At 38.8% G+C, this 27,996-nt stretch overlaps 1 protein-coding gene and 1 long non-coding RNA gene across 9 annotated transcripts in view; both read left to right on the plus strand.

Annotated features, from left to right (window-relative positions):
* Positions 1-27,996, plus strand: part of LOC309643168 — a 385,106-nt gene that overhangs the window by 264,310 nt on the left and 92,800 nt on the right. The window lies entirely within an intron of this gene.
* RTKN2 (rhotekin 2) overlaps positions 1-27,996 on the plus strand; it is a 196,721-nt gene that overhangs the window by 142,058 nt on the left and 26,667 nt on the right. For 5 of the 8 annotated variants that reach the window (XM_082425538.1, XM_082425535.1, XM_082425537.1 and 2 more), the window contains one exon: positions 1,000-8,714. In XM_082425538.1, coding sequence (XP_082281664.1) covers positions 1,000-1,535 — 536 coding nt within the window. In that variant the 3' untranslated portion in view covers positions 1,536-8,714. Of the gene's footprint in view, positions 1-999; positions 8,715-10,675; positions 13,050-27,996 lie in introns of those variants that run through there. The other 3 variants (XR_014253553.1, XM_082425536.1, XR_014253552.1) reach the window with 3 other exon arrangements.

Consider the following 27,996-nt stretch of genomic DNA (forward strand, 5'->3'; position numbering starts at 1 on the left):
TGTTAAGGCTTCAAAATGAATAAGGGTGCACTGAAAATAAATATTAGCTGAGTAGCTGATGAAAATTCTGAAATGTAAACTTGAGATTCTAAAATATAATTATGTTCAGTAATTTTTTCCATATTTTATTAAATTTGTTTTAAAGTAGCATTGATAAATGAATATTAATAAATGGACCCTTTCATCTCAGGCCAAAAAATTGGTTAAGTTTAATACTTTGGAAAATTTAAAATTTCTAGACTTATTAATATTCCATTTTCCCACACTTTGAAGGGTATTTGTCTTTGTGGGATTGCCTCAGTGAATAGTGTTGTGAACAAGCACAAGTCAGAGCTAAATTGTAGTGTATTTTTCCACCAGTGTCCCTGCACTTACATATACCTTAAAATGCTGGATTTAAAATGAAACATTTGAGTTTACACATTTGAATATATCATGTAATAGATGTTTATCTGTGTTCTGTTTTTCCCAAGGATGATAACCAAAGTGGTATTAGGGCTTCACTCTGTTTCCATGGGTTTTTTGTTTTGGATTTTTCCCCTATTACAGAGACTGCTGGTCTACTTGAAAGAATACTAATCCAGTTACATTTTCCCAGTTTACATATCAGGGTTTTATAAAAGGGAATCCACTCTTACCTAGAAGTCAGAATAGATTTTAAATCCAACAAAAGATATTTTAGAAATACTTAACCTGTAGAATTCAAAAAAAATTCTGATGTAGCTCCACTCCTTTGAAAGCTGGATTTTACACATTTGTTTAGGAATATCTTTAAGTGTGTGTGTGCGTGTGCAGTGCACAGTACATGATCTCCTTATTTTTTGGTTCCATTAGTTTGGTTAGTTTTACAAGTAAACACATTAAAAAAAAAAAAACTTGCTTATCCTAGTCTGTTTTTGATAACTATTTTAGATAACATATTGTAATAACTTTCTTGGGCAAAGCATATACTGCTTTTGAATTTTTTTCCATGTATTTTTTTTCTTAAAATTATTACAGGCATTGATTCACCTATAAAACTTGAAAGTTTAACTGATATAATACAAAAAAAAATTGAACAGACAAATGGAGAGTTCCTTATTGGTCAGCATGAAGAATCCTCACCACCTCCTTGGGCCACACTCTTTGATGGTAATCACCAAGTTGTCATCAAGAAAAAGGTATTATCTCCTGCAAGCAAGCAGTTACATGATGGGAAAGGGAAAAAGAGACGAGCTCCCCTTCCTCCTTCTGGTAAAGCTGCATTCAGCTTAAAAACACAGAGCAACACGGATCAATTGGTTAAGGACAACTGGGAAAAAACAAGTGTATCTCAGACCTCGCCTTTGGATACCAAATTATCAACCCTAATGCATCACTTACAGAAACCAATGGCTGCTCCTCGAAAACTTCTTCCTGCCAGGAAAAGTAGTTTAACTGATGGTGAGCACACAGACACTAAAACCAATTTTGAAGCCAAGCCAGTGCCAGCTCCACGGCAGAAATCTGTCAAAGACATTTTGGACCCTAGATCATGGTTGCAGGCACACGTGTAGAAAACCCTTAATGTCTAAGACATTTAACAAAATCTGTAACTGTGAGGCTTAATTCAGAAGCACTATAGATGTAGTAATATGTAATTATGTAGGTAAATATGACAGTGATTTACATCGATAATTAATAAGCTATTAGGTGCAAAAAATGTTTTATAATGAAGAAATGGATTTCTCTAGCAGAGTGCAGGAGGCAGTTTCTAGACAATATCCCAATTGTTGGAAGGGTTAATTTATTCCTAAGTTAGTACCAGGCAGTGAACAAGCACTAGGCAGAAGAAAGCATTAAAATTTCTTTGGGGAAGGATTGTCTAGTAATTTAAAATGTGTTAAATAAGAGCCATATTCTCATTGTGAGGATTTTAATACTAATGGAATGTTTCAAAAGTTTTATTCAAACCACAAATTATAGAATCCACCCAAGAAAATTTCTTCTTAGCATTCTGGAATTCTCATCTAATGGTCCACTGGCTCTCATCTATTGTTTAACTCACTAGTTAACTCAGTGACCTTTCAGATTCCTGAGATAAATTTTGGAATATTAAATTCTTCATTTTTAAAGGGAATATGTAATGTGCTCTTCAAAGTTGTTTCCTTGATGAGCCCTGAAATCCTGTTGACATTAACTCTCATAAGTAAAGCAAAACATTTTTTAGTTTAAGAAACAGGTAGATGAAATGTACTTTACTTCTGCTTTTCTATGCATGGTACTAATTTCTATTGTGACATTGGCATTTGGGGAAGTGAGTAGCTGATTAACACCTTAAGATTCATTCAGTACTTATATAAAAAGCAGATGGCTGATTGAAAATATCAGAAAAGTTGGCCATGATAATAATTTTCAGAATTAATCCATCTAAAAGATTTTAATTAGATTTCCTTTTTCTTGTAAGGGTTCATGTCTGCTACTGATATTTGTCATTAAAAGTCATACTCTTACAATAATGACATTGGAATCATTTCCATAGGAGGTAATTTCCATAGCAACTAATCATAGTGACACAAACAAGATTATGAAATCAAGTGATGAATAAATAGCAACAGAATGAATACCTCAAAGGAACAAAAAAATCCATTTTCTTAATAATTATGCTTCTTATAAACAACAGCTAGACAATTTAAAAAATCTAATCAGAATTTCCAAGTAAAATAAAGCAGTTTCCATAAGGTGTCAGCAACAGCACTAAAAATCTCAAATCACACTGAACCCTAAATGTCATTGCAACAAATGAAAATATAAGAATTAAATTACTGCCCTGTGTATAATCTCTAGAGATCTTTTTAAAGCTTGTAAGAACTCTATTTGGATCAGAACTACATTATTTCAAAGTAAAATGAACACTTGACAAAAAATAACATTAATTTAAATGGAGCCTTTCATTATTTTTAGATAGCAGAGTCTTTTTTCATTTATGTAGAATGATGTAACTGCCAGGTTACTTTTGTGTTTACCCAGGACTCCTAGTAAGAATTGGGACTCAAGGGAGTAATGATACAAAAGGTCTCTTGTGGCTGGCGACACCAGGATAGACATAGCATTTGATGAGAAGGAAATCCTATATGCTTGCCTGATAGAATTTAGAGACAATCAAGTGTATGAAAACCTAAAAAGGTAGGATTAATTTGTTTTTTCTAACTAGAAGGCTCTCGTAAATCTCAGTTGTGATTGCCAATTCAGTAAATGACATTAAAAATCTAATGGATATTATTTTTGTTTATTTTGTAAACCTCACTGCTGTTTTTGACAGCATTTTGACTGTCATTGCCACTAAATTATTGAGCTAGAAGATGCTGCAGGAAAAATTGTTTCTGAAACTGGCATCTAAGCATTCTTGTTTTGTTTTTTTGGTTTTTTTTAGTTAAAGCCTTCCTTAGAACAAACCAGTGTTAAAACTTCCAAATTATATTCTTGTCATTTCTCCTTATGCGTATTATATCAAGAAGGATTTAAGTTGTACAGGAAACAGAATTTGTTCTTAGAGAAATTACCTAGCAGTTGTGCCCTTAGTGGGCACTTTGAAACAAGCCTGAAGCCCATCTTCCTAGAAACATTTAGGCGAAGCCTGACCAAGGACCACCTCCCCCCAAAATTATTTAGGCTGTTTCTGGGGTCCCATCTTACTGTATGTTACAAAGCCTTTAAAATCTGACTGTAGTCTTCAGCTGTACTTCTTTTGACACGGTACTCATTAGATGTTAGTTCTCCCCACTCTCCACTCCCCGTGAAAGGTATAATAAAAAGTTAAGGATCCTTCCCTCCCTCCCTCTCTCCCTTCCTTTCTTCCTTCCACAGTTAAACAAAAATCTAAAAATACTGAGTTAAACACTTTGTCAAGGAGTTTGTCAAAAGAACGATTTGTTTTCTCATTTCCTAAACCGGAAGTTTATGACAGAGAAAAATATACCATGTAATAAAAACATTTCAGCTTTTTATGAGCTGGCTTTTTACATTCCTTGTTTGTCCTTTTCATTTGTTTCTTGATATATGAAGACTATAAACTTGAAACAAGGAGTTAGCTGTCAGATCTTGATAATAATGTTATAATTGGAGATACATAATAGAAAGAATAGGTATTTTATTATAATTCAGATGATCTGATAATAATATCTTAGAAAATTACATTTCAAGCTCTGGGATATAAATTACTTAAAACATCATTAAGATAGTATTTTAACTGCTACAAAGTAGTGAGCTTTTTATTTAAACATCTTGCAAGGACAGAGAAAGCATTTTGTTATTATAAATGCACACCTCCTAAGGTAAACAGTCTTTAAAAATATCAGGCATGCCAACTCTTGGTTAGTTTTGTTAAATCCTCCCTAACTGTCTGCAGTGGCCCCCTGACTTCTTTTAAATGGACGTGCATGTACGTGGGAAAACTAAATCCATTTATTATAAATGCCTTATCTTTACCCTTTAGGTTCCTACTAAATGTATTTTACCGGCTACTGTTTATTAAAATGGAAGCTGCCTTGATTTAGAGACAATTCATGTAAGGTAGGTTAAGCAGTCAAGTATTTCTTTAGGCTTATGTTCAGCTCCTCAGCCACCTACTGAGAAGTTAATTAATTCAGTACAAAATGAAATTATAGGGCAGTTTGGTGTAGTTTATGTTAAATGCCATTTGAATGTAATCACCTGTGTTACCTTGAACGAGGAACAACCGTACTAGATAGAGATAGAATGCTGCACCATGAGCAAGAGAAGTGCTTTGGCAGGAAAAATATCTGTACCTGTGGTTAGAATTTATCAAAACTCGTTGTCTTTTTAAAGAGTGAATTATTGAACAGTAATTAAACTTTAACTGATGACCATTTATATTCTCATAGTTGTCTTTGGTGTTCTATTAGTCTTAAACTACAATGTAGATAGAGTTGACTTTTTGCATTTACATTTCAAAGACATTACTATTTGTAAATGTTTACATGTTTATGTGTAACTGCTTCATTGCTAATAGTTATAATGAAAATGGTTTATTCTGTATCATGCATATTCTAAGTTAATACTAGAAAAGTGTTACCTTTGAATTTTTAAGAGACGAGATTGCAGTTGAAAATATGGTCAGGTATGTTATTTTCTATGACATACTTGTATCATTGGCATTGTTTATAATTTTTATTTTTTAATTAAATGCGGGTCAAGCTTCTGGATTAAAAAGTATTATATCATGGATACATATATATATTTTTTTAAGTATTAGAGATTGATAAGGAAGCCAAGGTCATGTGATTAAAACTTCTATATTTTAGAAGAAGTGATTCATGAAAACATTTTCTAGATTTTTCCTTTAGGTACCCCCTCTGGGCTATAGACTGATAGACGTAAACAGTGTTGTGAAATCAGGTTAAACAGAGAAAGACATACTACCCAGCAGCTGGTGCTAATTATTGTAAGACTAATATTCAATAGCCTTGTATAACTTACATTTATTACAATGTTGTATATAATCCTCTTACACTGTACTCTTCTGAAAATCCATTGATGTAACCTTAGTTTTTAGGTTAGTGGTGCATAATTTCCCCAGAGCTTAAGTTACTCTGATAATAAATTAGGGACCTAGGATACTCAGCTGCTGTTAGCCACAAGGAGACTCATTTTAATGCACCTCCCTCAGTACTTAATTTACTCCCATGGAGCACCTCAGGGAAGAGGGAGAGAAATGAGCAATCCTGGCTCAAATATATTATTTCAGCATTTTACTTCTAAATCTGTAGTGTGACCAGAAATATTTAACATTCCTTTTTAGAAGAAACGTCCCTTTCTCTAAGGAGAGAGGACTGCTAATCAGTGTGCTCAGATAAGCAAAATACCTTAAGGTTCAAATAACATAAATTTAACTATTAAAGAAATATTAACATTTTTATTTATCTCAAGATAGGAAAAAATACCAATCCTGGCATGTTTGATAGGCAAAGTCATTCCAAATCTTGCTAAAATTGTGTTTTAAATTGCAGCAATTTGCTTTGAGAGATGTGGTAATCTCTTAATGTAACTACTAAAGGAGAGATAGATTGAAAAGATCTTATATATATACATAATTATTCTGTATCATAAACATGTTGCAAGATATCAAAATAGATCATTTTGCTGAAAATGAATACTTTTCTGAGTGTTGTATCAAGATATATTTTTGTTTACTGAAAAGAAGACAAATTTTTTTTGTGTGAATGGATATATTTTTGTTGAATTTAGCCAACTGAAAACATATTTTCAACTTAATTAGTTGCAGCAATTTTAATTTTACCTTAAAGGGGAGAAAAAGTATCAAGAGTTATCCATCTATTCACCTTAAGTATTAAAACATATGTTTTATATTTATTACATATAAAAGTAGAAGTATATACATACATATACATACATGTACCCTGTCAAATCTTCAATCCAGATATTTTCAATTAATTTTAAAAGATTCTTTTAAAATGTGCTGCCAGTGCTAGCAGAGTCAAAGTCCAAACCGCTTTCCACAGTTTACAGGAAACATCACAACCCAGCTTCGACTGCCATTCCCTTCTAGGCACTTTCCTCTTGTGCTCTCATCTTTTGGACATTGCCTCAACAATCTGTGCTGTTTCTACTTGCTCTTCATTTCTTATGCTGTCCTCTCTTTGCCTAGAATATCTTTTCTGCTCCTCTTCTTCATGCATTCTCCTCTCAACCCACAGTCAGCAAATTTTATTCATTCTTCAAAATGGTAGCACCACTAAATTCACAAAGACTTTGTACCCTCCTCAACCTCCCCATCTAGGTGGAGTTATACTCCTTCCTCGTGCTTTATACGTACCTCTATTTATAGCCTAAGTCCTTGTTTGTATTTCTGTATTCCCCTATGTATTAATTTTATGAATTTGTTGCTCCTACATAACAAATTACCATCAACTTAGAACAACACCCTTTCATTATCTCATATTTCTTTGGAATAGAAGTCTGGATGGGCTTCAATGGGTTCTCTGCTTAGGATCCCACAAGGCTTATATCACGGTGTCAGCCAGGCTAGGCACTAATCTGGAGGCTCTGGGAAAATCCGCTTCCAGTCTTTTTTAGGTTGCCAGCAAAATTCAGTTTCTCATGCTTGTTGATTGGCCAAGGGTCACTCTCCTAGAGACCACCCTCCAGTCCTTGTACGTGGCCCCCTCAATCTTCAAAGCCAGCAACAGCTCATTAAACCTGACACATCCAAATTCTCCTTAAGGAGGATTTGAATCTGTCTGACTTTCCTATCCACAGTCAACTGGAGAAAAACTGCCTTTTAAGGGCTCATGTGATTAGATGTAGCCCACCAGGATAATCTCCCTTTTGATTAATTCAAGGTCCACTGATTAGTAACCTTAATTACATCTGGAAAAATCTCTTTTGACTATAATGTAACATAGTCGTAGGCATGATATCATATTCATAGGGCAGGAAATCTTGGGGGCCATTTAAAAATTCTGCCACCTACCGCAAGTTAGATTTTTCAAGGGTAGGGAGCATGTCTTATTTGACTTTTAACCCTGTCATAATAGTAATGAGGGAGGATTATTGTGTTTTTATTATGTGTAAGGTATTGTGCTAAGCACATGAATTAACTCATTTAATCCTTAAAATAGTCCTCCTAGTAACCCCACTAAACAAATGTAATGTAGGAGACTTGCCCTGGGTCACACTGCATGGTAGTTAAGAGTGTGATTTCCGGAATTAGACCTTGATTAAATTCTAGCTCTGCCATGACCTAGCTGTGTGTTGGGGCTGGGTTTTTTTTAACCTCATCTAAGTTTGGGGGGGTTTTTTGTTTTTTTTTTTAATCTTTAAGCTAGAAATAGTACTTACCTCATAGGATAGTTGTGATTACTCAGTAAGATAATGCATGTAACACATAGCCCAGGGCCTTCAGTTGTTTTTACGACCTTACATGTAGAGTGAAACAAATGTAGAAAGAAAGGAATGAAAAGATACAGCTGATATATATGTGTGTGATATGTGTATATACATACATATATATTCTTTTTTTTTTTTTTAATATTTTAGGTTACAAATACAAATTGACTCTTTTTTAAAATTTTATTTATTTATTTATTTTTGGCTGCGTTGGGTCTTCGTTTCTGTGCGAGGGCTCTCTCCAGCTGTGGCAAGTGGGGGCCACTCTTCATCGCGGTGCGCGGGCCTCTCACTATCGCGGCCTCTCTTGTTGCGGAGCACAAGCTCCAGACGTGCAGGCTCAGCAATTGTGACTCACGGGCCCAGTTGCTCCGCGGCATGTGGGATCCTCCCAGACCAGGGCTCGAACCCATGTCCCCTGTATTGGCAGGCAGACTCTCAACCACTGCGCCACCAAGGAAGCCCCAATACATATATATTCTTAAAAGAAATTATAACCCTTGTCCCATTTTTATTTTTTGCTTGATGAGAACATACTGGAATTACAGTACATAAGAGATACCTAAAATATGTCCATATACTCACTGTCCTAATATAAGAACCCTATGTTATGCACTCTTGGAGTTTATAAGATTAAGAAGAATACTTATTCCGGAGAAGTTCACATTGTTGTTGGTGGGATCAACTGTATTAGAAAATATCGATATAGATTACTGCTTAAACTTGCCTCCTGTGTATATAACATAAATATATCTGTATACAGACATTTAAAACAATCCATACCTACCATCAGTGAACTTAAAAAATTAGTTGAAAAGATTAAATAATACATAAAATAACAGTGGGCAATATAAAAGAACAGTCAGTGTAACACAATTAAGCATCTGATTTTAAGTGCTATGAGAGATCCGTGAGGGGTATGAGAACTTTTACACAGCAATTTTTCGACAAGTGCAAAAGGCCTTGTATCTTTTTACTACTAAAATGATGAATTAAGCAGTGCAAAATTATATACTATGAATATCTTTGCTGTGAGAACAAGTCATAATAGGCAGATTTTTCAAATCTAGGGGAAATAAGTGGAATAGAAGTCAATTTATCCAACAGGCTTCTGGAGGAGTTTAATTTTATACCATTCAAATTTAAGGGAGATTAGTTGTCATGGAAGTTTGTGGAAAGGAATGGATTGGATAGGCAGTTAGCCTGTTGTTAAGAATCAACCAGCAGATTAGCATGGCTGAAGTAAAAGTGGCAGTAGGGGAAAGGTAGGGTATGTTGGACCACAGGCAGGAAGGACCTTAATGCCAGTTCAAAAAAATAAGTTAAAAAAAAAAAAAAAAAAAGTTAAACTAAGTAGGAGTAGTTGACAACAGGACTAGAGTTGGCAGAGTTAGTGGAAAGAGCACACAGCTTATGAATTGGGAGAATTGGATTCTAGTCACTGGTTTACAATTAACTAGCCATCTTGCCTTGGGTAAGCTATTATTTACCAGTTCAACTTCATTATCAGTAGAACCACTGAAATGGCTGTTGGTGTTTGTCTCAAGCTAATCTAGAGAGCCCTAGGTTCCTGAGGTGATGCCCTTAGAGGCTGCAACCAGTGGGGGTGACGCCAAGTGAGTGAGTCTCTGGTGCTCCCTCTGCTAAATCTCCTAAATCAGCTAGAGCAGCTCCAAGTTGATCTGTTTAATTTTAAACCCCGTGAGGTAGTATTATAATAGCCACCGCTTTACAGGTGAGCAATTTGAGGCACAGAACAGTTAAGTAACTTGCCCAAGGTCTCATGGTGAATGAGACAGAATTTGAAAGTAATCAGTCATCATTCCAAAGTGAGTGATCAACCTCCTCATTGTACAACAACCTCTAATAAACGTGAAATAACAAAAAAACATTGAGAGCGAGTTTTGCCAGACTAGCCTGAAAACTCTTTTTCCCTAGTGATATGATCACTTGGAGTATCTCTTTGTATTAAAGCCCCCAATGAAAATCGATTTCATTCACAGTTACATCCAGCCTGTACTATTCTGGGCATCATGTCTGGCCCTGGGAGGCATTTGGGAGGGGAGGTTTGGGTATATGTAAACCTGACTCTACTAGCAGGCCGTGGAGAGCATTATAATAGAAATATGAAAGGGAGGAAAAGATAAATTCCATCCAGGAACATCTGGCAGGATGGGTATTTGAGCCAGGCTTGAAGTATGAGTTGGTTTTCATTAATTACATTTCCTTTTGGTAAAAAAGCAACAGGTGATAACTTAAGCAAAAGCAACAACAGCAAGACTGGTGGGGGACTTTATTGAAAGGCTATTAGAATCATCCAGAGGAATGAAGGGGGCCTAAGGAAGGTTGGACAGGACAAGTCAGGGTCCTCAGCAACATAAAGATTGAAAGAATAAAGTTTTATTCTCCTAGAGTAGTGACTACATCAACATATTAAAACTTTTTAATATTGGGGTGAAAAAATGAATCACAGAACTTAACATCTAGAACTGTGGTTCTAAATCAGGAGTAATTTGTGTTCACCATGGAATATTTGGCAGTGTCTGGAGACATTTTTGATTGCCCCAACGGAGGTTCAGAGTGCTGCTTGAATCTGGTAGGAAGGGACCAGGGATGCTGCTAAGTGTTGTAGGATTGGGCTCTGCAGATACGGGAAGGGGCCTTCCGCACAGGGAACAGAAGGAACAGTGGGGCAGGAGGATCATGGTGGCTTAAAATGTGTCCACAGATTCGTTCACACTTCTTCAAAGGTAGAACGTAATTCTCCTCCCCTTGAATTTGGGCTTAGGGATTCACTTCCAGTGACTAGAGGACGGTGGAAGTGATGCTGTGTGACCTGTGAGGCTAGGATATGAAGGAGGGCTTATACCTAAGCACTCTGTCGTGGATCACTGACTTTGAGGGAAGCCAGCAACTACGCTCCATCAGTCCTGGAAGAGATCCATGTAGAGAGAAACTGAGACCTCTGCCCCACAACCAGCACCAGCTTTCGAACGAGCACTCAGAAGCGGATCCACAAACCTAGGCCTGATGGCAGCCTCCGGAGAAATTCCAAGCCAGAACCACCCAGCTAAGCACCTCCTAAATTCTTGACCTGCAGAAATTTGATAATAAGATAATAAATATTTATTATTATTATTTTTTAACATCTTTATTGGAGTATAATTGCTTTACAATGATGTGTTAGTTTCTGCTTTATAACAAAGTGAATCAGCTATACATATACATATATCCCCATATCTCCTCCCTCTTGCGTCTCCTTCCCACCCTCCCTATCCCACCCCTCTAGGTGGTCACAAAGCACAGAGCTGATCTCCCTGTGCTATGTGGCTGCTTCCCACTAGCTATCTGTTTTACATTTGGTAGTGTGTATATGTCCAAGCCACTCTCTCACTTCATCCCAGCTTACCCTTCCCCCTCCCCATGTCCTCAAGTCCACTCTCTACATCTGCGTCTTTATTCCTGTCCTGCCCTTAGGTTCTCCAGAACCATATATTTTTTTAGATTCCATATATATATGTGTTAGCATACGTTATTTGTTTTTCTCTTTCTGACTTATTTCACTCTGTATAACAGTCTCTAGGTCCACCCACCTCATTACAAATAACTCAATTTCGTTTCTTTTTATGGCTGAGTAATAGTCCATTGTATATATGTGCCACATCTTCTTTATCCATTCATCTGTTGATGGACACTTAGGTTGCTTCCATGTCCTGGCTATTGTAAATAGAGCTGCAATGAACATTGTGGTACATGACTCTTTTTGAATTATGGTTTTCTCAGGGTATAAGCCCAGTAGTGGGATTGCTGGATCGTATGGTAGTTCTATTTTTAGTTTTTTAAGGAACCTCCATACTGTTCTCCATAGTGGCTCTATCAATTTACATTCCTACCAACAGTGCAAGAGGGTTCCCTTTTCTCCACACCCTCTCCAGCATTTATTGTTTGTAGATTTTTGATGATGGCCATTCTGACAGGTGTGAGGTGATACCTCATTGTAGTTTTGATTTGCCTTTCTCTAATGATTAGTGATGTTGAGCATCCTTTCATGTGTTTGTTGGCCATCTGTATATCTTTTTTGGAGAAATGTCTATTTAGGTCTTTTGCCCATTTTTGGATTGGGTTGTTTGTTTTTTTGATATTGAGCTGCATGCGCTGCTTGTAAATTTTGGAGACTAATCCTTTGTCCGTTGCTTCGTTTGCAAATATTTTCTCCCATTCTGAGGGTGGTCTTTTCGTCTTGTTTATGCTTTCCTTTGCTATGCAAGAGCTTTTAAGTTTCATTAGGTCCCATTTTTTTATTTTTGTTTTTATTTCCATTTCTCTAGGAGGTGGGTCAAAAAGGATCTTTCTGTGATTTATGTCATAGAGTGTTCTGCCTATGTTTTCCTCTAACAGTTTTATAGTGTCTGGCTTTACATTTAGGTCTTTAATCCATTTTGAGTTTATTTTTGTGTATGGTGTTAGGGAGTGTTCTAATTTCATTCTTTTACATGTAGCTGTCCAGTTTTCCCAGCACCACTTGTGGAAGGGGCTGTCTTTTCTTCATTGTGCATTCTCGCCTTCTTTATCAAAAATAAGGTGACCATAGGTGCGTGGGTTTATCTCTGGGCTTTCTATCCTGTTCCATTGATCTCTGTTTCTGTTTTTTGTGCCAGTACCATACTGTCTTGATTACTGTAGCTTTGTAGTATAGTCTGAAGTCTGGGAGCCTGATTGCTCCATCTCCGTTTTTCTTTCTCAAGATTGCTTTGGCTATTCGGGGTCTTTTGTGTTTCCATACAAATTGTGAAAATTTTTGTTCTAGTTCTGTGAAAAATGCCATTGGTAGTTTGATAGGGATTGCATTGAATCTGTAGATTGCTTTGGGTAGTATAGCCATTTTCACAATATTGATTCTTCCAATCCAAGAACATGGTATATCTCTCCATCTGTTTGTATCATCTTTAATTTCTTTCATCAGTGTCTTACAGTTTTCTGCATACAGGTCTTTCGTCTCCTTAGGTAGGTTTATTCCTAGGTATTTGATTCTTTTTGTTGCAATGGTAAATGAGAGTGTTTCCTTAATTTCTCTTTTAGATTTTTCATCATTAGTGTATAGGAATGCAAGAGATTTCTGTGCATTAATTTTGTATCCTGCTACTTTACCAAATTCATTGATTAGCTGTAGTAGTTTTCTGGTAGCAACTTTAGGATTCTCTAGTTAGTATCATGTCATCTGCAAACAGAGACAGCTTTACTTCTTCTTTTCTGATTTGGATTCCTTTTATTTCTTTTTCTTCTCTGATTGCTGTCACTAAAACTTCCAAAACTATGTTGGATATTAGTGGTGAGAGTGGACAACCTTGTCTTGTTCCTGATCTCAGAGGAAATGGTTTCAGTTTTTCACCATTGAGAACGATGTTGCATGTGGGTTTGTCATATATGGCCTTTATTATGTTGAGGTAAGTTCCCTCTATGCCTACTTTCTGCAGGGCTTTTATCATAAATGGGTGTTGAATTTTGTCAAAAGCTTTCTCTGCATGTATTGAGATGATCGTATGTTTTTTCTCCTTCAATTTGTTAATATGTTGTATCACATTGATTGATTTGCATATATTGAAGAATCCTTGCATTCCTGGGATAAACCCCACTTGATCCTGGTGTATGACCCTTTTAATGTGCTGTTGGATTCTGTTTGCTAGTATTGTGTTGAGGATTTTTGCATCTATGTTCTTCAGTGATATTGGCCTGTAGTTTTCTTTCTTTGTGACATCTTTGTCTGGTTTTGGTATCAGGGTGATGGTGGCCTCGTAGAATGAGTTTGGGAGTGTTCCTCCCTCTGCTATATTTTGAAAGAGTTTGAGAAGGATGGGTGTTAGCTCTTCTCTAAATGTTTGATAGAATTCGCCTGTGAAGCCATCTGGTCCTGGGCTTTTGTTTGTTGTAAGATTTTGAATCACAGTTTTAATTTCAGTGCTTGTGATTGGTCTGTTTATATTTTCTATTTCTTCCTGGTTCAGTTGCAGAAGTTGTGCTTTTCTAAGAATTTGTCCATTTCTTCCAGGTTGTCCATTTTATTGGCATATAGTTGCTTGTAGTAATCTCTCATGATCTGGCTAATGGTTTATCAATTTTGTTTATCTTCTCAAAGAACCAGCTTTTAGTTTTATTGATCTTTGCTATTGTTTCCTTCATTTCTTTTTCATTTATTTCTGATCTGATCTTTATGATTTCTTTCCTTCTGTGAACTTCGGGGTTTTTTTGTTCTTCTTTCTCTAATTGCTTTAGGTGTAAGGTTAGGTTGTTTATTTGAGATGTTGCTTGTTTATTGAGGTAGGATTGTATTGCTATAAACTTCCCTCTGAGAACTGCTTTTGCTGAGTCCCATAGGTTTTAGGTCATCGTGTTTTCATTGTCATTTGTTTCTAGGTATTTTTTGATCTCCTCTTTGATTTCTTCAGTGATCTCTTGGTTATTTAGTAGCGTATTGTTTAGCCTCCATGTGTTTGTATTTTTTATAGATTTTTTCCTGTAATTGATATCTAGTCGTATAGCATTGTGGTCAGAAAAGATACTTGATATGATTTCAGTTTTCTTAAGTTTACCAAGGCTTGATTTGTGACCCAAGATATGATCTATTCTGGAGAATGTTCCATGAGCACTTGAGAAGAAAGTGTATTCTGTTATTTTTGGATGGAATGTCCTATAAATATCAATTAAGTCCATCTTGTTTAATGTATCATTTAAAGCTTGTGTTTCCTTATTTATTTTCATTTTTGGATGATCTGTCCATTGGTGAAAGTGGGGTGTTAAAGTCCCCTACTATGATTGTGTTACTATTGATTTCCCCTTTTATGGCTGTTAGCACTTGCCTTATGTATTGAGGTGCTCCTATGTTGGGTGCATAAATATTTACAATCGTTATATCTTCTTCTTGGATTGATCCCTTGATCATTATGTAGTGTCCTTCTTTGTCTCTTGTCGTAGTCTTTATTTTAAAGTCTATTTTGTCTGCTATGAGAATTGCTACTCCAGCTTTCTTTTGATTTCCATTTGCATGGAATATCTTTTTCCATCCCCTCACTTTCAATCTGTATGTGTCCCTAGGTCTGAAGTGGGTCTCTTGTAGACAGCATATGTACGGGTCTTGTTTTTGTATTCATTCAGCCAGTCTATGTCTTTTGGTTGGAGCATTTAATCCATTTACATTTAAGGCAGTTATTGATATGTATGTTCCTATTACCATTTTTTTAATTGTTTTGGGTTTGTTATTATAGGTCTTTTCCTCCTCTTGTGTTTCCTGCCTGGAGAAGTTCCTTTAGCATTTGTTGTAAAGGTGGTTTGGTGGTGCTGAATTCTCTTACCTTTTGCTTGTCTGTAAAGGTTTTGATTTCTCTGTCGAATCTGAATGAGATCCTTTCTGGGTAGACTAATCTTGGTTGTAGGTTTTTCCCTTTCATCACTTTAAGTATGTCCTGCCACTCTCTTCTGGCTTGCAGAGTTTCTGCTGAAAGATCAGCTGTTAACCTTATGGGGATTCCCTTGTATGTTATTTGTTGCTTTTCCCTTGCTGCTTTTAATGCTTTTTTCTTTGTATTTTATTTTTGATAGTTTGATTGTTATGTGTCTTGGCATGTTTCTCCTTGGATTTATCCTGTATGGGACTCTCTGTGCTTCCTGGACTTGATTGACTGTTTCCTTTCCCATGTTAGGGAAGTTTTCTACTATAATCTCTTCAAATATTTTCTCAGACCCTTTCTTTTTCTCTTCTTCTGGGACCCCTATAATTCTAATGTTGGTGCACTTAATGTTGTCCCAGAGGTCTCTGAGACTGTCCTCAATTCTTCTCATTCTTTTTTCTTTATTCTGCTCTGCGGTAGTTATTTCCACTATTTTATCTTCCAGGTCACTTATCTGTTCTTCTGCCTCAGTTATTCTGCTGTTGCTTCCTTCTAGAGAATTTTTAATTTCATTTATTGTGTTATTCATCATTGTTTGTTTGCTCTTTAGTTCTTCTGGGTCCTTGTTAAACGTTTCTTGTATTTTATCCATTCTATTTCCAAGATTTTGGATCATCTTTACTATCATTACTCTGAATTCTTTTTCAGGGAGATTGCCTATTTACTCTTCATTTGTTTGGTCTGGTGGGTTTTTGCCTTGCTCCTTCATCTGCTGTGTGTATCTCTGTCTTCTCATTTTGCTTAACTTACTGTGTTTGGGGTCTCCTTTTCACAGGCTCTAGGTTCATAGTTCCCGTTTGTTTTTGGTGTCTGACCCCAGTGGGTAAGGTTGGTTCAGTGGGTTGTGTAGGCTTCCTGGTCGAGGGGACTGGTGCCTGTGTTCTGGTGGATGAGGCTGGATCTTGTCTTTCTGGTGGGCAGGACCATGTCCCTTGGTATGTTTTGGGGTGTCTGTGGCCTTATTATGATTTTAGGCAGCCTCTCTGCTAATGGGTGGGGTTGTGTTCCTGTCTTGCTCATTGTTTGGCGTAGGGTGTCCAGCACTATAGCTTGCTGGTTGTTGAGTGGAGCTGGGTTTAGCATTGAGATGGAGATCTCTGGGAGAGCTTTCGCTGTTTGATATTACATGGAGCCGGGAGGTCTCTGGTGGACCAGTGTCCTAAACTCGGCTCTCCCACCTCAGAGGCACAGGCCTGACACCCAGCTGGAGTACCAAGACCCTGTCAGCCACACGGCTCTGAAGAAAAGGGAGAAAGAAGGAAGGAGGGAGGAAGGAAGGAAGGAAGGAAGGAAGGGAAAATTAATAAAATAAAAAAATTATTAAAAATTAAAAAAAATTGAAAAGTAATTTAAAAAAAAAGAAGGAAAGAAAGAAGAGATCAACCAAACCAAAAAAACAAATCCACCAATGATAACAAGCGCTAAAAAACTATACCAAAAAACCAGACAGACAGAACCCTAGGAAAAACGGTAAAAGCAAAGCTATACAGACAAAATCACAAGAAAGTCCATCGCCTCAACTTCTGGATGATTCCTTGTCTATTCAGGTATTACAGAGATGCAGGGTACATCAATCAAGTTGATTGTGGAGATTTAATCTGCTGCTCCTGAGGCTGCTGGGAGAGATTTCCCTTTCTCTTCTTTGTTCGCACAGCTCCTGCGGTTCAACTTTGGATTGGCCCCACCTCTGCGTGTAGGTCGCCTTAGGGCATCTGTTCCCGCTCAGACAGGACGGGGTTAAAGGAGCAGCTGATTAGGGGGCTCTGGCTCACTCAGGCCGTGGGGAGGGAGGGGTACGGATGCGGGGCGAGCCTGCAGCCGCAGAGGCCGGCGTGATGTTGCTGCAGCCTGAGACCGCCGTGTGTTCTCCCGGGGAAGTTGTCCCTGGATCATGGGACCCTGGCAGTGGCGGGCTGCACAGGCTCCCGGGAGGGGCGGTGTGGAGAGTGACCTGTGCTCGCACACAGGCTTCTTGGTGGCTGCAGCAGCAGCCTTAGTGTCTCATGCCCGTCTCTGGGGTCCGCACTGATAGCCGCAGCTCGTGTCCGTCTCTGGAGCTCGTTTAGGTGGTGCTCTGAATCCCCTCTCCTCGCGCACAGCGAAACAATGGGCAGCTCCAGACTTTTTCCCGGACTCCCTCCTGGCTAGCCGTGGTGCACTAACCCCTTCAGGCTGTGTTCACGCCGCCAACCCCAGTCCTCTCCCTGCGATCCGACCTCCGAAGCCCAAGCCTCAGCTCCCAGCCCCCGCCCGCCCGGCGGGTGAGTAGACGAGCCGCGGGCTGGTGAGCGCTGGTCGGCACCGATCCTCTGTGCAGGAATCTCTCTGCTTTGCCCTCCGCACCCCTGTTGCTGCGCTCTCCTCCGTGGCTCCGAAGCTCCCCCCCCCCCACACCCCATCTCCGCCAGTGAAGGGGCTTCCTAGTGTGTGGAAACCTTTCCTCCTTCACAGCTCCTTCCCAGAGGTGCAGATCCCGTCCCTATTCTTTTGTCTCTGTTTTTTCTTTTTTCTTTTGCCCTACCCAGGTATGTGGGGAGTTTCTTGCCTTTTGGGAAGTCTGAGGTCTTCTGCCAGCATTCAGTAGGTGTTCTGTAGGAGTTGTTCAACATGTAGATGTATTTCTGATGTATTTGTGGGGAGGAAGGTGATCTCCACGTCTTACTCCTCTGCCATCTTGAAGGTCTCTCAAATGTTTATTATCTTAACCAGTCGGTTTTGGGGTATTGGTTTCCATGGCAGTATATATTTTTAAAAAGCATAAAAATATAGGGTATGCCAAGGGCTTGAAATGGTTTAATTGTGTATGGTTGGGAATTAGTGAGAAATAAGGTTGACTAGGCAGGTGAACTCAGGTCATGGAAGGCCTTGAATGTCAGGCTGAAGCATTTACCTTTTATTTGGTAGCTGAAGAAATCTGCCATATGGGCTTAGTATATCCAGATCACATCTGGCTTATTCTCTGTTAGAGTAGCAAGGTCAGAAGTAACTACAATTAGTATTGGGGTTCATGCACATCATTAAATTGTCTCTAGAAGAAGAAAAACAACCTATAAATGTCACCACTACATGTCAAGTTCATGGAGGGCAGGGGCCATTTTATCTGTCATGCTTTGTCAATGTAAAGGTGCTGAGAAGATCAAGCCTCCCCTGGCTTTATAAAAAAATTTTTGAAGAAGAGAGAAACCTCTCACAGGTGTCCAGGTCACTAATGTGACACCACTGAGTTGATTTTTCTTACCTGCCAGCCTTTTTGCAAGGGGAGGGTGACACATTAAATTGCTTCCACCTGCAGCATCTCAGCGTGACTGGGTTTCTCAAGTTCTCTTCTCAGTAGGCAAGAAGGAAGGAGAGGCCTGAAGGGCTGTGAAGAGTGACACAGAGGGTGAACAGACTGAAGGGAGGAAGCACGCAGGGGCCCAGAGCAAACCTCACTGACACGCGTCCACACCAAGGGGTTTGAGTGGGTTCCACGATTCCTGCTCCCTGCTGGCGGAAGTTCAGCTGTGTATTTGGTTTGGTTTGGGTGGGGTTTTGTTTGCTTGTTTTTATCATTCGTAATACCAAAAGTGTTTTTTAAGTAGTCAGTTATGAGAGCGGAGATCTTATCATCCCAAAATCAATCACTCAGAGTTTCTCAGGGAAGTTAGAATAGCATGCCCGGTGTACTTCAACACCTTTACTATGTCATGTAGCAAACATCCCAAGAAATTAAATTCAGTGAAAATTTGGAGATATGATTACCCTTGAGATTGATTTCAACCCAAATCAATTACTAAAATAAAAAACTTAGACTGGAGAACTCAGAAAGTATAGGACTAAATGTACCACAAGTCTTATCAACTGCAGTGTAAATAGTCTGTTTAATTTTCTGCCCTGAACTTCCTGGGAAGTTGTTCTGATAACTTGTTCTGTTTATATATTATTTTGGGGAGAAAAACAACATGTATTCAGCCAACACTTTGCTAATCGCCATCATAGGTAGGACTCTGCTAGCTGCCTGGGCATATGAAGATGAGGATGAAGGCTAGTCTCTGTCCTCTCACAGTGTATAGATTAGTTGGATTGATTCATGGGGTTTAGTTCCAGTGTCAGAAAAAAACAAGTATTTTTCTGATCAGTAACCAGCATTGAAATGACAATAGTACAATGGTTTACTTTTGTTTCAGCAGCAGAGCCCTGTTTCCAAATAAAATTTTATGTAGGCCTTTTAATACATAAAACAGGTCGAAGTGGAACTAGTCTGGAGTGGAAAGGGAGTGAGGAGCCCTTGGCTTCCTATCCTACTTCATCACCCATTTCACCTCCTGGCAGTCCCAGAATCTTCTCTGTAGGACCTTGGGGTTTCCCAGAACAGTTTGAAAACTGCTGATCTAGTGCATTGCTTGAGTCTTGGTGAAGTATTGCTAGACATTCAGTTTAGAAGCTGATGAGCTATAGATTAACTCTTCTTTCTTTTTGCAATTAATTGGCCTTTTAGAACCTTACATTTTGAATGCTCAGTACTGGATTACTCAGTAGGCAAAAATAAGCAACGCTCAATCCAACAAAACACACACACACACACACACACACACTAGGAAGAAAGAGACCAGATTTTTTAATAAGAAAAAAAGAAACTATATTAATTCCATCACAAGTATAACATTTATATTTTATGGGTTGGTATAGTATTGTTTTTTAATTATATAGGGTGGAGGGAAGAGGGCACCAAAATTTTCAGTGCTTGAAGTCTTCCAAAGGCTTCCTTCCCCACTCAGTAGCCGTCAACTGATTCCCGGGGCCATGAATCAAGGAGAGAACATATCTCCTTAAACCACACGTGTCCTTCTCTGTCGGGGCTGGTAGCCACATTCCCTGTTGTACCAATGCCCATTCCAGTTAGCAGACAGAAGAATGCAAAGATGTTCACTGTGCCCTGTCTGCCTCCATGGTTGCAAAGTCTCCATATTTGTCCCCTTCAAGTCAAGAACAGTTTCCCTCATCAATTCTGTTTCTCGTAAATCACTCATTTAACTTGTCCTTTAAGCAAAACTTTACATGGGTTTGTAGAGAGGAACCTTTTGGGGAACTTCTCAATATCTAGATGCATTAAGTAGAAACTTTAACTGAATTATAGAATATTTCCCCAATGTAAAATAAAACAAGCACAAAATAAAAGTTTATATGTTAAGAACAGGTGAGAGTGAGATCCCCTAGGCAGGGCAGTGAGGCATGGAGGGGAGAAGAGCAAAGGTGTGATGGCCCAGCTCCCTCCTGTGGTTAGTCACATTTTACAGTCTCCTTCCATTGCGGTGCTAAAAGTGCACCAGCCTGGGTTCCAGTCCCAAAGGTGCTGCCTTCACTGACCGGCTTTAGGTCAGCACCTAACTCTGCTAAGCCTCAGACCCTGTAAAATGGTAGTACTAGAACCTTCCTCAGAGTGTCGTTGCAAGGATTCAATGAGAAATTGTATATAAAGCTATCTGTAAAGTTCCAGGAAAATAGTAAGTGTCCAATAAATGTTAGCTACTAAGGCTATTAATTAGTATGCCAGCCACTGAGGTGGTTCTGAGCACGAGAAATACCTGATACACTGTTTAGGAAACAACACAGCTTGGGATGGCTGCAAGGTGAGGAGCCACTGGTCAGGTACCATGGCTTCTCATGTTAGGTTCACCTGGACTCCTCCTTGAAAACCAACCCAAGGGCTCGTCCTTTGAAGTCTCACTACAGTTTGAAAGTGAGGCAAGTCTTCACCAAAAGCATTTTTTAAAACTGAAGTATAGTTGATTTACAATGTTGTATTAATTTCTGCTGTACAGCAAAGTGATTCATTTATAAACATATACAAATTCGTTGTTTTATTCTTTTCCATTATGGTTTATCCCAGAATATTGAATATAGTTCCCTGTGCTCTACTGTAAGACCTTGTTGTTTATCTATTCTATATATAATAGTTTGTATCTGCTAATCCCAAACTCCCAATTCATCCCTCCTCCACCCTCTCTCCCCCATGGCAACCACAAGTCTGTTCTCTGTGTCTGTGAGTGTGTTCCTATTTCGTAGATAGGTTCATTTGTGTCATGTTTTAGATTCCACATATAAGTGATATCATATGGCATTTGTCTTTCTCTTTCTGACTTACTTCACTTAGTATGATCATCTCTGGGTCCATCCATGTTGCTGCAAATGGCAGTATTTCATTCTTTTTTATGGCTGAGTAGTATTCCATTGTATATATGTACCACCTCTTCTTTATCCATTCATCCATTGCTGGACATTTAGCTTGTTTCCATGTCTTGGCTGTTGTGAATAGTGCTGCTATGAGCATAGGGGTGCATGTATCTTATTGAGTTATAGTTTTGTTTGGATATATGCCCAGGAGTGGGATTGCTAGATCACATGGCAACTCTATTTTTAGTTTTTTGAGGATCCGCCATACTGTTTTCCATAGTGGCTGCACCAATTTACATTCCCACCAACAGTGTAGGAGGGTTCCCTTTTCTCCACACCCTCTCCAGCATTTGTTATTTGTAGACTTTTTAATAATGGCCATTCTGACGAATGTGAGGCGATACCTCATTGTTGTTTTGATTTGCATTTCTCTAATAGCAATTTGAAGCATCTTTTCATGTGCCTGTTGGCCATCTGTATGTCTTCTTTGGAGAAATGTCTGTTTATGTCTTCTGCCCATTTTTTGATTGGGTTGTTTGTCTTTTGTTATTGTTGAGTTGTATGAGCTGTTTGTATATTTTGGAAATTAAGCCCTAGTTGGTCGCATCATTTGCAAATACTTTCTCCCAGTCTGTAGGTTGTCTTTTCGTTTTGTTTATGGTATGTTTCCTTTGCTGTACAAAAGCTTGTAAGCTTGATTAGGTCCCATTTGTTTATTTTTGCTCCAAAAGCAGTGTTTGAATCAGAGGTGGAGGAACTGATGCAATCAAATGCTTATTAGCTTAGGACTCAGTGCCTAAGTGCCAGTCAACTTGGAGAGGCTGCCACTCAAAAATGTGAGTTTTTATTTTTACTTTGGAGGTCATATTTATGATAACTTCTAGAAGCAAGAAATGGCAAGTTAAATTATCACAAGACAAAACAAGAGTCATCTGAAGTTGACACTTAAATCAGATATGTGGGTGGCAAAATTAATTAGAACATAGAGGCAAAAGCGATGGGAAAGATTTTAGCAAGATTTCCGGGGAGTTGGGGGTGGTGATGGTGGGGGAGCCTGGACTGACCATTGACCAGTGGTTTACCTATTAAATCTGACAGGCGTTTGGCCAGTGAATGGTAAGATTCCTTATGAGGCAAGAGAATATCTGGTAAAACCTATACTTTTATTCTCTCTTCAGTAATTAACAAGGCCTATTTGTTTTCTTTACTCATCTCTGGTTTGAGATCATCGTTAAATAATTATAAAATATAAACAGAGTGCTAGCATCTTGGGTGTCTTTGGTTGTTGAGGAATCTTTCTCTAGAGAATATATAACTTCACAATTGCTGTACTTATTTTAAGTTCCTTAGGCTGGAAAGGAACCTCAAAGGCAATCTACTCCAACCTCCTTCCCAAGGCAGAAGCGCTCCCCTAGCCCATAATATCCATGTGTGCCAGCTTCTAGTTGACATGATTTTTTTGTTTTTAACTTTTTAGATTGTTTGTGTTTAGAACACTCAGACTGATTTCTTGTAAGTTCCACTTCTAAGAAAGGTCGTCTTACATATTTTGATGGCTCATTTTTCTTGAAACTTGCAGCTTTCCTCTGACTCCCCTTTGTGATTCTGACTGGCAGTGACTGTCTGGTTTTCTCCTCACCTTTGTGGGAGTAAAGGTGATTTTTTTCAAAATATTAGTAATCAACTACATAATCTCCAGAAACAGATACTGCCAGCAGTCTTCAAATTCCTCTTCACATAGCATCTCAAATACTATATTAAAACAGCTGCACAAAATTTAAAATACAGTATGGCATTTCTCTGGCAGAATATAAGCTTCATGAGGGAAAAGACATGTGTTTTCTTCTTGTATTCTTAGCACCTAATACAGTACCTGACACATAATAATGGCTTTAGAACAATTCTCAAGAGGCATTGAATGAACGTTTTATAGAGCTGCCGCTGTTTATTATTTTCCATTCAGCGTTTACAGGTAACTTCCTTTTCAAGACGTCTGCTATTTACACAGTCACTTCATTGTTCATTAGTACATGACTCTGGTAAGCGTATCTCCTGTGAAGAGAAATATTATAACAAACTATTACGGCATTCAATACTGGTATTTCAGTTACTCAACTAATCCACCCACTGATAGAGTGAACTTTGAATTAAATGCTTTGAAGAATAAACTCAGGTAAATCTTGGTAAAAATCAAAGGCTGAGGAAATCTTGTTTGACAGAAGTCATGAACAAAAATGCTAAAATGAATACTGTTTAGGAAGAAATCCTCATTCTACGGCAGACTAAATGAAGAGTAATAGTTCAAGAGTATCAAAATGCCTATGTGATCAAAAGGCAGAGACAGCTTCTTTCTACTATGTCTTTTAATATTCCAGGACTCACAGTATCCTGCCTGCATGAGCACCTGTCTTTGTGGTAACTCAAAGTATTTGAACACCTTATCTAATCCAACCTCAAATTTCCTGTGAGGTAGGTAAGCGCTGAGAGCTCTTGGTACTGTTTTCAAGATGAGGCAAGTGAATTAGAGAGACTGTTTACACAGGTTTACAGGTTACTCCAGGTTTCACAGAAGCTTAAGGAGGAAGTGAGGGTAAGAATTAGCAGTTAATTCCCAGTCGTAGAAATCAATATCAGAGCTTGAAAGGACATTGTTGATAACCTGGTCTGACGTGGGCTTTCCTGATGATACTTACTTGTGGTGACTTGATTCATTTCACCAACCACACAAATTTTGTGTAATTTTTAAATCATAAAAATAATATAGAACATAGTTTTATGTGTGTGTGTGTGTATATATATATAAATACATGGTATAGAAGGGTATTAAATTTTAAAAACAAACAAAAGATATGTATTACTCCCTCCTCTCACATCTCAGTGCCACTTTTGAAGATTCTCATTACCCAGACATAGCCATGAACAGTTTTTAATATATATTTCGAAAAAATTTTCTAAGCATTTTAAAGTATGTGCGTGTATACATGTACACACACACACATGCAACTATATGTTCCACTTTCTATTAAATAGCTATACTTGGAAATGTAATAGTCATTCCAAACTTAACATGACCTTCTACTGTTCTCTCCCAAACCTGATGTTCCCAGTTTTCTCCATCTGGTGAATACCAACTTCCTCTTTCCAGTTGCCCAAGTCAAAAATCTCGAAATCATCTTCAGCGTCTCTCTTTCCTCCCTACTCTATGTCCAGTGCATCAACAAATCTTATTGGGTATATGTTAAAAATATATCCAGAATCCAACCAGTTATCGCCATCCCTGTTGCTTCCACCCTAGCTCAAACCACCATCATCTGTTGCCTGAGTTGTTGCAATAGTCTTCTAACTGTTCTCCCCACTTCTCTTTAGCTTCCTGTTGTCTATACTCAGTATAGCAGACAGGCATCCTGTGAAAACACAATTCAGTTATATCTCTTCCATATTCAAAAACCATCCAGGGACTTCCCTGGCGCAGTGGTTAAGAATGGCAGTGGTGGGCTTCCCTGGTGGCGCAGTGGTTGAGAATCCGCCTGCCAATGCAGGGGACACGGGTTCGTGCCCCGGTCCGGGAGGATCCCACATGCCACGGAGCAACTAGGCCCGTGAGCCACAACTACTGAGCCTGCGCGTCTGGAGCCTGTGCTCCGCGTCTGGAGGCTGTGCTCCGCAACGGGAGAGGCTGCGACAGTGAGAGGCCCGCGCACCGCGATGAAGAGTGGCCCCCGCTCGCCGCAACTGCAGAAAGCCCTCGCACAGAAATGAAGACCCAACACAGCCAAAAATAAATAAATAAATAAATAAATTTATAAAAAAACAAAGTTTAAAAAAAAATGGCAGTGGTTAAGAATCCGCCTGCCAATGCAGGGGACATGGCGCAGTGGTTAAGAATCGGAGGCCTGCCGATGCAGGGGACATGGGTTCGAGCCCTGGTCCGGGAAGATCCCACATGGCGTGGAGCAGCTAAGCCCGTGCGCCACAACTACTGAGCCTGTGCTCTGGAGCCCGTGAGCCACAACTACTGATCCCACGTGCCACAACTACTGAAGCCCACGTGCCTAGAACCCCTGCTCTGTAGCAAGAGAAGCCACCCCAATGAGAAGCCCATGCACCGCAACGAAGAGTAGCCCCTGCTTGTCACAACTAGAGAAAGCCCTCCTGCAGCAACGAAGACCTAACGCAGCCAAAAATAAATATAAATAAATAAATGAGTTTATTAAAAAAAAAAAATCCAAAGGCTCCCCATTCAATTAAGAGTAAAAGCCAAATGACCTGTAAGACTCTACATGATATCCTGACCCCTTACCTCTCTTACTTTATCTCCTGTTCTTCTTGAGACGCCTCACTCTCTTTGCTTTAGACATACTGACCTTTTTGCTATCTTGAACATTCCAAGCATGTTCCTGCCTCAGAGCCTTTGCACTTGCTGTTTCTTCTGCCTGGAATGTTCTTGCCCGACTTATCCTCCCTTCCTTCAAATCTTAATTTAAATGTAACTTTCTTAATGAGTCCTTCCCTAGCCACCCTACTTATAATTGTTACTCTATTCCCAAACTCATACTTTCTACACCCTTCCTTGCCTCAGTTTTCTCCTTAGAATTCATTTTTACTTATTTGTCTTACTAGTTATCAATCTCTCTGAGATAGATGGCTTCCAAATATAACCACATTAACTTCCATCCCACATACTCTTTTCTGATGTGACATTGCTGCTCCCCCCACCCTTAAAGAAATGGAGTCTGTTTCCCCTCCACTTGATTCTAGGCTTCCGTCTTCCATGTTTGGAATGCTTCCATTGGAGGCCAGTGGCCACGTTAGAAAACCAACTACCCTGAGACCACCAAACTTTAAGGAAGGCCAAGCTAGTGGAGAGAAACCACATATGGATGAGTACCCCAAGTCTCCAGACATGGGTAAAGTCTTACTCCAGACTGAGCAAAGGCTTCTTGAACTTTCTAGCCCATCATAGCCATCAGCTGAATGGAGTTGAGTGAATGACCCATCATCCGACACGATATGAACAGAGCTGTCAAGGCAGGCCCTAAATTCCTAAGTCATAGAATTGTGAGGAAATAAAAAGTTTGCTTGAAGACGCTATGTTTTAGGGTAGTTTATTAAGCAGCAATAGATATGTGAAACATTCCCATACTAGAATGTAAGCTCCATGAGGACAAGGATATTTACTGGTTTTGTTGACTGCTGTATCCCCAGTGTATCCAGTAGTACTTGGAACAAATTAGGTGCTCAGTAAACATCTGTTGAGTGAACGAATAAGTAAATCAAAGAGAGAGAGAACATAATGAAGGGAACACTACTAGCAGATCAGTATTTCTTTCTAATGCCATAAAACAGTAGGATATGGGTCCTAACTGTGGCCATGATGCTGCCCGCAGGGCCAACTTCCCAGGCTGGCCAGGACACAGAGGGCGCTCAGCACTGCATCTCAGGAAAACCAGGTTCACAGACATTGTCTTCAAACTTTTTATTTGAGATATTAAATCAAACTTTTAATTAACCAAATAACCTTTTAAGATGAAGTTTGTCTTTCTAAATATAAATACAAAAGGAACACAGATACATGGCAAAATTTTTAAACATCACAGGAAGTTTGTGCCATGAAAAGTGAGTCTCATTTTTATCCCCGTGTTAACAGTTCCTTTGGTAATAGTCTAGAAAATGTCTAGGCACAAGTGAGGCCTAAAGATTATCCCATTCTGTTCCTTGCTTTTTTCACTCTACACAGTATATTAAAGAAGGTTCCCTAAATGTACCAAAAACAGCATTTAGCCCCCATTTACTGAATACCTACTATAGCCACCATACAATGGCCCATTTAATCCTCACAACAACCCAATAAGGTAGATAATATCATTTTATAGATGGAGGAATTGAGGCTTGAATAAGTGACATAACTTGTCCAAAGTTAAACACTTTGGAAACGATAGATTCAAGGTCTAACTCCAGAGCTATGCTTAACTTCCTTCCTCTACAGCCTGTGTTGCAGAGATGGAACTCATTATCGAGTTCTGCATTGTTATATTCCATTGAAACAATCTTTTGTGCATTTTAGGCTTGAGCAAATGACTAAATATATTGAAGGTAATGGGAGCCAGGTTTCCCACTATTGGGGAAGGGAGTTATAAGTATGGAAAGGGAAAGAGTGGAGTATACCCTTTCATGTTGGATTGGAATTGGAAGTATCACTATGAACTCATTTTTATTACATATCTATATCTTAGCTCTGTCCACTGAGAAGGCCTAGATATAAAGACATACCAGTAGCAATGAATGTGCTCAGATCTTGCTTCTAAATACTCTTCTCCACTAAAAGGAACCAGAGTTCCTTGCAGAAATGACTGAGTCTGTTGCTGGCACAGGGACAGCACAAGAGGAGTCTGGAACATTTTAATGCACCAGAAAGTAAGAAAGTGCTCCCAGTAGTCAAAGCTGGAACCATTTGAGCAACAAAATAAAGTAGCCTTGGATTATAACACACAGTATAAAATAACTATTCATGAAT

This window comes from Balaenoptera physalus (assembly GCF_965194825.1).
Source record: "Balaenoptera physalus genome assembly, chromosome: 14".
NCBI classification, from domain to species: domain Eukaryota; kingdom Metazoa; phylum Chordata; class Mammalia; order Artiodactyla; family Balaenopteridae; genus Balaenoptera; species Balaenoptera physalus.